This window comes from Nannospalax galili, unplaced genomic scaffold (assembly GCF_000622305.1).
Source record: "Nannospalax galili isolate Female #2095 unplaced genomic scaffold, S.galili_v1.0 scaffold127, whole genome shotgun sequence".
Taxonomy (NCBI): domain Eukaryota; kingdom Metazoa; phylum Chordata; class Mammalia; order Rodentia; family Spalacidae; genus Nannospalax; species Nannospalax galili.
In genome coordinates this window covers 2132958-2144642 of record NW_008360326.1, presented here as the reverse complement: position 1 = coordinate 2144642, position 11685 = coordinate 2132958, and the positions used below count along the sequence as shown (strand labels likewise).

Here is an 11685-nt window from a genome sequence, read left to right as displayed (position 1 = left end):
GGGGAGGGTGCTTTTTGTTTTGTTTGGGTCTTTTGCGGCAGGATCTCCCTGTAGCCCCAACTGGCCTGGAACTCACCATGTAGACCAGGCTGGCCAGAGATCCGCCTGCCTCTGCCTCTTGAGTGCTAGGATTAAAGCCATGCACCACCTCACCCGGCTGGAATTGTGTTTTTGTGTGTAAAGTTAGTCCATTTGAAATGTTTCCTGATTCTACAGATTAGGTAACTTGGGAGACTTCAGTAGGCCAAAGGTTAACCTACAGAGAGGCTTCAATTTTATTTTCTTCTTACATGCCTTGTCATAAACACAGCAAGAAAATGTAGTGAAGATGAAACTTAGAAGTGTAGGTTACACATACACAAGGAAGGAAAAGTGAAATTTAAATATGTGAAGATGTCCGGCTTTGTTGAGTTTGAAAAGCGGTATGAGCCGGGCGTGGTGGCGCACGCCTTTAATCCCAGCCCTCGGGAGGCAGAGGCAGGCAGATATCTGTGAGTTTGATGCCAGCCTGGTCTCCATAGCGAATCCAGGCCAGCTGCGGCTACAGGGAGACCCTGTCTCAAAAAGACAAAAAAAAAAAAAAAAAAGGAAAAGCAATATGAGGGGCTGGAGAGATGGCTCAGTGGTTAAGAGCACTAACTGCTCTTGCAGAAGATTGGGGTTCGATTCCCAGCACCCACATGGCAGCTAAACAACTGTCTGTAACTCCAGTTCCAGGGGATCCGACACTTCTTCTGACCTCCATAAGCACTGCACGACATGGGTGCACTTACACACTTGCAAGCAATGCACTTATACATGTAGAATAAAAAATAATTTAAAAATCAATATGAAGTTTAAAGGCATATGGAAAAAAATATTTGCAACAAGACAGTTTTATTATATAAAGAGCTTTGCAAGTAAAGAAAAGAGCCAAATGCTGTCTTCCACCGCACACATGTTAAAATTGGAATGACAGCACAAGGATGGCAGGCAAATTCACGAAGCATTCCATATTTTTCAGGCAAAACACTCATACATAAAAAATTTTAAAAGTAGAATAAACAAAAAATATAAAAGACCCAACATTACAAGGGGAAATGGGCAGTGATGTGGCCCAAGGATTCCAAAAGACAAGTTAAGTTACACATAGGCTATAGGTATATGAGAAAATAATCAACTTTATCATCAATAAATTGCAAAATAAAATACTATTACTGCTAACCTGTTTGTCACCATGAAAATCTGACCCTTGGAGGGAAAAATCCATAAGAAAGTAAATCAGTAACTATTTGAGGCAAAGATCAGGAACTTGCCTCTGTCAACAACTGATAGTATACATATTAAACATGTCATAGTCTGCCTTTCAGTGCTATGTAAAATATAAGAATGACTTAGCAGTTATTGCTGTAGTCCTGGCATTGCACAGCACTGTGGGAACACAGCAACAACTGGGCTGATATGCAAAGCAGACATGATAATCAAGAATTATAAATACTCCCTTACCTTTAATTTTTTTTTGTTTGAAACATTAGAAATTCTTTTTCTGATAGTTATATAATGAGATGGGAGGCAGGGGCAGGTAGATCTCTGTGAGTTCAAGGCCAGCCTGATCTACATAGTGAGTTCCAGGACAGCTGGGGCTACAGGGAGACCCTGTCTCAAAAAGACCAAAAAAAAAAAAAAAAAAATTCAGTAGTAAAATGAGACCAGTACAGTTTACTGGAGAGATGTTGATCAAAGGGTACAGAATTTCAGTTAAATAGGAAGAATAAATTCTGGTGATCTATAACATAGCATGGTGACTACAGTTAATATACTGTATGTTTCAAAATTGTTAAAAGAGTAATTTTTGTTTTGAGTAGATTTTAATATTTATTTTTAATTTTTGCGTATGCGTGTATTTCCTGCATGTGTATAAGTGCACCCATGTTGTGCAATGCCGGTGGAAGTCAGAAGAGAGCATCAGATCCTCAGGAACTAGAGTTACAGTTATTACCCACCGTGTGGCTACTGGGAATCAAACCCGAGTCCTCTGTTAGAGCAGCCAGTGCTCTTAATTGCTAAGCCATCTCTCCAGCCCCTTAGGTGGGTTTTAATTTTTTTTTTTATTGTATTTGTTTTGTTTGTGTGTGTGTGTGTGTGTGTGTGTGTGTGTGTGTGTGTGCATATACACACACCAGCCACAGTGTGTGAAGGTCAGAGAACTTGTGGGAGTTGGTTTTCTCCTTCTACCATGTAAGTCCCAGGGGTCAAGCTCAGGTCATCAGGCTTGGCAACAAGTACCTTTACTGTTGAGCCATCTTACTAGCCCTGTTATGGGTGTTTGTGTTTGGTTTGGTTTTGCTTTTTGAGACAGAGTCTCCCTGTAGCCCAAGCTGGCCTGGAACTTGCTATATAAACCAGGCTAGCCTCCATCTCACAGAGATCTGCCTCCTGAGTGCTGGGACTAAAGGCATACACCACCATGCCCACCTGTCTGGTTTTTGATTTAGTACTGAGAATTGCACCTACAGCTTGGTGCATGTTCAGCAAGCTCTCTACCCTAAGCTACATACCTCTTTTTTTTTTTAATTTTTTATTTTGAGATGATCTCATTAAGTTGCCTATGAAGGCCTTGAACTTCTTATCCTCCTGCTTTACTCTCCTAAGTAGCTGGCATTACAGGCTTGTACCACTCAGCCTCAGTTTAAGAATAGACTTTCAGGGGCTGGAGAGATGGCTCAGTGGTTTAAGAACACTGGTTGCTTTTGCAGAAGACCTGGGTTTGCATCCCAGCACCCACATGGCAGCTAACAACTGTCCGTAACTCCAGTCCCAGGGGATCCGACAGCCTCTTCTGACCTCCGCGGGCATTGCACAACATGGGTGCACTTACCTACATGCAGGCAATACTTGCATACACATAAAATAAAAATAATAATTTTTTTTTAAAGTTAAAAAAAAATAGACTTTCAACTTAACCTATGGGCATAAACACAAATGCTTGGATGGTACTTTAGCAGGTGCATCACATCCATTTAACAAAACAATTGCAGTGGCTCCCCCACTGGGACCTGTATCCTCCCCTGCCCCCTGGGGTCTGGCCAGGTCTACAGTACCAGATGTGTGTTCCACCTCTCAGAGGGGCATTATATCAACAGAAAATTTTCTGGTTGTACATACACTAGACAGCACCACTCTCGTACCAGCTGGAACATCTTGTTTGGCATGTTGATAATGCAGCACACTGCATTATCGTTGAACAGAATTATTGGGGATAGTTCTCACCCAGCCATGTGCATGTTGCCTTCTGCACTATGAAAGCCACCCATCCAGTGGCAGGAGTTTCCAGCTTAGTCCAGGCTTGATTTCTCCCTCTCCTGAGTTCACATCATACAGTGTCTTCAGCAATAGGGTTTTACGGTCCTCTTCGGCAATGGCCTTTATTGTTTTGGGGGCCTCTAGGGCCCGTCTGGCCAACAGCTCATAGGGGGGCAACCCATCTCTGGCACTGGGATTTCCATTTAATAACTGTATGGCTTCTGGTAGGGCTTTCTTCCATCCTCACAGAGTTCCTTCTGTGCTTAAGGCTTTTTCTTCTTTATAGTGTATCAGGAGAATTTTCTCCCCTTTATTCCCATAGTTCTTTGTATGAGCTTCCCCCCTTCCCTTTTAACTACACTCTTTTTGCATATTTCTCCCTTAGTAACACCTTTCTCCTACTATTCTCTCTTGGGTTCCTTCTTTCCCTTTACCTCCCTAGTTCCCTTCCATATTCCTGGTTCCTACAGTTGCATCAGGATAGGCACTCATTTATAAGGATTTGGTATAGAATCCACAAATGAGGGCGAACATATGTCTTGTTTTTCTAAGTCTGTCTTACTTCACTTAGCATAACAGTTTCTAGAAATGTCCTTACCACAAAGAAGTAGTAAGTATGGAAAAAGATTTTTTAAGTAGTCTGATTTGATCATTCCACAGTGTATACAAATATTAAAACATCATAATGAACTCCATAAATGTACAATCACTTGTCAATTAAAAATAAACTTGGTGGTGGTGATGCCAGGCATGGTGGTGCACGCCTTTAATCCCAGCTCTTAGGAAGCAGAGGCAGGAGGATCTCTGTGAGTTCGAGGCCAGCCTGGTCTACATAGTGAGTTCCAGGACAGCTGGGGCTACAGGGAGACCCTGTCTCAAAAAGATCAAAAACAAAACAAAAAAATAAAAAAATAATAAACTTGGTGGAGCCGGTGTGGTGATGCACACCTTTAATCCCAGCATGGGGGGGGGGGTCGCGGGGAGCAGAGGCAGGTGGATCTCTGTGAGTTCAAGACCAGCATGGTCTACATAGTGCGTTCAGGCCAGCTGGGGCTACAGGGAGACTCTGTCCCAAAAAGACAAAAAAAGAAAAAAGCATCTTGGTGGTGCTTGCCTGTAATCCTAGCAGTTGGGAGAACGAGACAGGAGGAGCATGAGTTTTAGGCTAGCCTGGGCTACATAGGGAGTTTAGGCAAAACCTTTCCTTAATGAATAAAATTCTTAAAAAGATTTTGTTTTTATTTTATGCGTATGAGTGTATTGCCTGCATGTATGTAAGTGCACCCATGTCGTTCAATGCCCAAAGAGGTCAGAAGAGGGTGTTGGATTCCCCTAGAACTGGAGGTACAGATGATTGTTAGTTGCCATGTGGGTGCTGGGAATCAAACCTGGGTTCTCTGCAATGACCTGAGTTTGATCCCTGGGACCCACATGATGAGATGAGAGGATGGACTCCCACAAGTTGTCCTTTGACCTCCCTACATGTGCCCACCATACACAAATAAAAATATTTTAAAAAACTTTTTGAGACATGGTATCCCTGTAGCCCCAGTTGGCCTGGATTCACTATGTAGACCAGGCTGGCCTCGAACTCACAGAGATCTGGCTGCCTCTGCCTCCCGAGTGCTGGGACTAAAGGTATGCGCCACCACACCCAGCTTTTTTCTTTATGGAAATCTTATCCAGAGTAGTCTGCTCCCCAAGGCTCGGGACCATTGCAGAATAGTGGGAAGGAAAAATTGTTAGAGCCAGAGGTCCCCTCGCAGCAGCTGTGTTTGCCTGCACAAGATCAAGTCAGACAGCATGGAGGGGGATGGACTCAGGAACCCTCACCCCTAGCTGAGTTGCTACTGAGGGTTAGTGGCTTCTGGGATGCAGCTAAGTTACTTTGATACTTTGAATGTTTTAAGATTAAGAGTTGGGGGGCTGGAGAGATGGCTCAGCAGTTAAGGACACTGGTTGTTCTTGCAGAAGACCCAGGTTCAAATCCTAGCACCCACATGGCAGCTAACAGCTGTCTGTAACTTCAGTCCCAGGGGATCTGACAGCCTCTTCTGACCTCTGCGGGCATTGCACGACATGGGTGCACTTACCTCCATGCAGGCAATACACGCATACACATAAAATAAAATAAATTTTTTTAAAGTTTAAAAAAAAGAAAAAAGATTAAGAGTTGGTCCTGGAAGCCTTTAGTCTGTGGTTAATTTTGCTTCACTGCTGAGGTGATATATACCCTTTACCCAGTGAGAGTTGTGTTTTGTTTTTTTTTTCCCCTGCTCAGCACATTATTCATTCCTGGTGCTGAGTGTGGGGTACCCTCCTTTGCTCATTTTGGGGGTTCTTTCCCTCACCTGTCCCTGTTCTTATATGTACTGATCTGCACTGGAAGAGATTCAAGGGGGACTCTGCAGATCTCATCATCTCTTAGCTCCCTGTAACCCTGCAGCTACGATAACATCCTAAGAATCCCAGTTTCACCTCTTCCACTTCTCAGACTTCTAAGCTGGGAGTGCATCTGTCCTGTGCTGCAGTGGGAAGCTCTGTCCAGGTGGTAAGCTGCTTTACTCTCTCAGAAATGACTTCTCATTTTAGCCTCATGGTACTTGATGGCCAGTGTCCCCAAACCAGTGTTCCATAAATATTGTCCAGTTTCTTACTTGTATCAGGCTAGAGGGTTAATTTGGTTCCTATTCTCCATCTTATCCAAAAGCAGAAGTCCCAAAAGTCCCAATTCCTCTTTTTTTCCCCTCTTTTTTATAGGAACACATGAAATATTTTCTATACATTATTACTGTCAGAATTTGAACAACCCTTGTTTGCTTTCTCTGGCTTTTTTCTCCTTAGGGTGTAATGTGGTTATTGCTTCCCGGAAGCTTGACAGACTAAACTCTACTGTAAATGAACTGAGAGCCACCTTGTCGTCCTCCAGCCAGGCCCAGATCAGTGCCATACAGTGCAACATCCGGAACGAAAATGAGGTAATACAAAGATGCTGAGGTCATGTATTTGTTTATTTTTATCTGTAGTATGGGTTTTGAAGCTTGGCCTTACATCAGGGTGATGAGGCTCACTAGAAAGCTGAGCCTGTAAGGAGACTCTTGTACTCCTGATTTACTGAGCTGGTGACTTTAGGAAAAGCAGAGTGGGGACAGAGAGCAAGACAGGGAGCTAAGCAAGGATACACTCTCCACTGCCCGGCATTTTCATCTTTTACTCTTTCTTTGAAAAATTTTTTATTTTTATTTTTATTTTATGTATATAAGTGTATTGCCTGCATATGTGTAGGTGCACCTGTGTCATGCAATGCCTGTGGAGGTCAGAAGAGGGGGTTGGATTCCCTTGAACTGGAGTTACGGACACAGACAGTTATGGACACTGGGATCAGAACCCTGGTCCTCTACAAGGGCAACCAGTGTTCTTAATCACTTAGCCATCTCTCCAGTCCCTTGTCTTTTTACTCTTTAAGGCATTTCTTAGTGTCATTTTGACAAGTTTTCATCACTGTTAGTTAAGGTTGGTACTTATAAATTAATACTACCGAGGCCTGTTGTATTCAGGGGTGATACAGGCCCTTGTCTATATTTTGTTATCAGTTTCACCTTTGTGATTTATGAATTTTGTCCATTCTGTAGGATTTTTTTATTGGTGGAGTTATTTATTGGTGACTTTCTGTTCATTGGTTATAGTGTTGAAAGTCACTGTTTACTTTAAGGCATGACAAACTGTGTTCACTTCTAAACAAGCGACTGAGCCAAGTAATAAGTTAGGTCACTAAACTTACTTTTTGTGTTTTTCTTTAGGTGAATAATTTGGTCAAATCTACCTTAGCTTTGCATGGTAAGATCAATTTCTTGGTAAACAATGGAGGAGGCCAGTTCCTGTCTCCTGTTGAGCACATCAGTGCAAAGGGATGGCATGCTGTCATCGAAACCAACCTGACAGGCACTTTCTACATGTGCAAAGCAGGCAAGTGTCACTATAGCCACAAAGATCAGTGGGTTCTTAGTGCAAAATCACAGGGAATGATGAACAAGGATCTTCTAGGAGCTCAGAGGCCTCATGTCATTAACATTCACCCCTATTTATTTTTATCTGATATCTTACCAAAGTTCATGTATTGTGCTGGGCATGGTAGTGCATGCCTTTAAATCCCAGCACTCAGGAGGCAGAGGCAGGTAGATCTTTGTGAGATTGAGGCTACCCTGGTCTACAGTGTGAGCGCCAGGCATGCTGTGGCTAGAGGGAGAACCTGTCGCAAACAAACAAAATTCATATATTGCATTTCTGATTTTATATCTCTTTAGTTTTGTCTGAATCTTTTTTAAAAATCCGTGCTTTTTAATTCTCTAAATACCTGTCATGGGGCTGGAGACATGACTCAATGGTTAAGAGGACTTGCTGCTCTTACAGAGGATCTGGATTCAGCTCCCAGCACCCACATGGTGGCTCATAATCAGTCTCTAATTCCAGTTCCAAAGGATCCAATGCCTCTTTGTGGCTTTGGCAGGCACTGCATGTATACACTGCACATATATACATTCTGTCATAGCATGATTTATAGACTGTCTCAGATTTTGGATTCCTCTGGTCCTGGGGATGACTAGATTCAGTTTAAAGACCCCACCTTTTAGTGATACTTATTACATGTGGAGGCCTATAGTTAAGGTTGTTTTATTATTGTTGATTGTTACTAAATTTGATCACTTATTTAAAATACTCTGACTGCCAGGTGTGGTGGTACACACTTTTAATTCCAGCACTCAGGAGGCAGAGGCAGGTGGATCTCTGTGAGTTCAAGGCCAGCCTGGTCTACATTGCAAGTTGCAGGCCAGCTGGGGCTGTAGGGAGACCCTGTCTCAAAAAGAACCCTCCCCCCCGCAAAAAAATACTGTGACTGCCCTAGTTTGTTTCTCCATTGCTGTGACAAAACACTCTGACCAATACCAACTCTGGGGAGGAAATGTTTAGCGTACATATCCCGAGTCACAGTTCATCAGGGAGCCCAAGATAGGAACTCAGGGCAGGAACCTGGATACAGGAGCTGGAGCACAGGCCATGGAGGAATGCTGCTTACTGGCTTGCTCCCCTGGCCCCTGCTCAGCCCGATTTCTTATGCAACACAGGCCAACCCTCTGAGGGGTGGCACCACCCACAGTGGGCTGGGCCCTCCCACATCACTCAACAGTCCAATGAAGGCAATTCCCCAATTGAGGCTCCTCAACCCAGGTTGACACCAAAGCTAACCAGCACAGTGACTATGTTAGATAATTGTCAAAACAAAATTAAACTGAAATGCAATCCTTAAAAATCACATATAAAAGACTGGCGTGAGGGCTTGGTAGTTAAGAGCACATTCTTGCAGAGGACTTGAGTTAAATTCTCAACACCCACATTAAGTGGCTCACAACCACTTGTAACTCTAGCTCCAGGAAATCCAATAGCCTCCACAGGCACTTACACTCAATGTGCACATACCCACACACATACACATAATTAAAAATAAAAAGATAGGGGGCTAGAGAGATGGCTCAGCAGTTAAGAACACTGTTTGTTCTTGCAGAAGACCCAGGTTCGAATCCCAGCGCCCACATGGCAGCTAGTGACTGTCTGTAACTCCAGTTCCAGGGAACCTGGGTTCGAATCCCAGCACCCACGTGGCAGCTAACAACTGTCTGTAACTCCAGTCCCAGGGGATCTGACAGCCTCTTCTGACCTCCACAGGCATTGCACGACAAGGGTGTACTTACCTACATGCAGGCAATACATGTATACACATAAAATAAAAATAATAAATAAAAATTTTTTAAAAAATAAATCTTTTTAAAAAAATCACATAAAGAGGCTGGAGAGATGACTCAGCCATTAAAAGGACCGATTGCTTTTGCAGAGGACCCGGGTTTGGTTCCCAATACCCACATGGCATCTAATAACTGTCCCTAATGCCAATTCCAGGGGACCTGACATCCTCTTCTGACCTCTATGGGCATTGCATGTCCTGAGTAAACTTACATTCAGGCAATACACTCATACACATAAAAAAAATAAATAAATAAAATATTTTTTAAAAATCACATATGGGGGCTGGAGAGATGTCAGCAGTTAAGAGCATGGGCTGTTCTTGCAGAAGACCCAGGTTTGAGTCCCAGCACCCACATGGCAGCTAACAGCTGTCCCTAGCTCCAATTCCAGAGGATACAACCCCCTCTTCTGTTCTCTGTGGGCATTGCATGACACTGGTGCACTTATATACATGCAGGCAACACATGCATACACATAAAAAATAGATATAATAAGTAAAATATATTTTAAAAAATCACATATGAAGGCTGGGTGTGGTGGCACATGCCTTTAATCCCAGTACTCAGGAGGCAGAGGCAGGCAGATCTCTGTGAGTTTGAGGCTAGCCTGGTCTACATAGCAAGTTCCAGGCCAGCTGGGCCTACAGAGAGACCCTGTCTCAAAAATTAAAATTAAAAAAAATCACATATGAAATTAAACATAAATATATACTCACTTGATGGCATAACTACAGAGAAAGTAATTATTTCAAGTGACTCTAGAGTACTGTACTTTTACTAAATATTCTTAGTGGTATGTATACAAGACAAAAAATTAAAAAGAAAGAGGGCCTGGGAATGGCTCAGCAGTTAAGAGCATTGGCTGCTCTTGCAGAGAACCTGGGTTTGATTCCTAGCACCCACATGGTATCTAACAACCATCTGTAACTCCAGTTCCAGGGGAATCCAAGTCCCTCTTCTGACCTCTGCAGGCATTGCACTACACAGATATACTAACATACATGCAGGCAATACACTCATACACATAAGAATAAAAATAATAAATAAGATTTTAAAAAGAAGAGAGAAAGGAAGGGAGGGAGGAACTTAAAGTGAACTTAAATTACTTTGGGTATTCGTATTTTTTTGTGGGAGTGTTGGTGGTCCTGTTCTAGGACTGTTGTGTCATGTAGTATGTGTGGTAAAAAATAAATAATGTTAATAAAAATCAGAACCAGAGGGACTGGCAAGATGACTCAGCAGTTAAGAGCACTGACTGCTCTTTCAGAGGATCTTGGTTCAATTCCCACCATCCACATGGCAGCTAACAACCAATTGTAACTCCAGTTCCAGGGCAATCTGATGCCCTCTTCTGACCTCCATGGGCATTGCACCACACAGGTGCACTTACATGCAGGCAATACACGTCATACACAAAAAAATAATAAATAAAATTTAAAAATAAAACATTTTTGTAAAAAGTGAGAACCAGGATGTTTGGCACAGGAGAAAGAAAAGATTAATGTAGATGGATGAACTTAAGTGGATTACCCTTTATTCCTGAATTAAATCAGAAGTCCTAGTATGGATTCATGATAAGAATTTTTCATTGAAATACGTATTTCCTAACTTGGCCACTGAAATCAGAACCAGAGGGACTGGTAATTCAGTAATTCAGTTCAGTAAGAACTCCTGTCTTGTGTATTTCGGCCTCTGAATGAACCTGGGGCTCTTTAAAGGGGAATCTGCCATTTTTTAGGAAACACAGAGGGCAGAACATTGGTTGAATGGCACCATAGGTTGCAGCTGGGAAAATCTGGACTGTGAATAGAGACAACACAGCACCTTCAACAAATAAACTACAACTGGGTGAGAGAGAAGAGTTGAAAGGGAACTGTCTTTAAAATGAGAAGGAAACATGAAGCTGTGCAACGTGGGCCTCAAGTGCAGTGTAACTCCTACAAATATGCTGTTAAATTATTACACGCTCAGGGAAATGTGAACGCTGAGTAGATATTTGATGATATTTAGAAGTTACTGTTAATTAAGAGTATTAATGGTGTTACAATTATATTGTGAAAATGTTTTCCTTATTCAAAGATATAAAAATACTTGTAGGTGAAATGGTATTATTTCTTATAGTAGTTTCTGGAATTATCTAAGAAGTGGATAAATGAATGGGCTTATTGACCAAACAAGCCTGACTATGACTTGATCATGTTGAATCAGAATGATTAAAATCTTGGGTTTAGGGCTGGAGAGATTGCTCAGCCGTTAAGAACACTGTTCTTGCAGAAGACAGTGTTCGAATCCCAGCACCCACATGGCAGCTAACAGCTATTCATAACTCCAGTTCCAGGGGATCTGACAGCCTCTTCTGTCCTCCATGGGCATTGCATGATGCGGGTGCACTTACCTACATGCAGGCAATACATGCATACATGTAAAATAAAAATAATAAGATATTTTTTAAAAATCTGGGGTTTAATGTGGCAGTCCATCTGTTTTTGTATATATTTTGAGTTTTGATGGCACAAAGAAAAAATATGCATGTATGTTGCTATCTCAATTCAAACCTAGTATACTAAGAGTTTCCTTGATTCTTCCCATTCCATGTTTGAGTGGT

General features: G+C 42.3%; 1 protein-coding gene across 1 annotated transcript in view; it reads left to right on the top strand.

Annotated features, from left to right (window-relative positions):
• Positions 1 to 11685, top strand: part of Pecr (peroxisomal trans-2-enoyl-CoA reductase) — a 41237-nt gene that overhangs the window by 569 nt on the left and 28983 nt on the right. Inside the window, exons 2-3 of the mRNA XM_008825679.3 lie at positions 6127 to 6260; positions 7083 to 7248. Of these exons, the coding sequence (XP_008823901.1) occupies positions 6127 to 6260; positions 7083 to 7248 (300 nt within the window). The remainder of the gene's footprint in view (positions 1 to 6126; positions 6261 to 7082; positions 7249 to 11685) is intronic.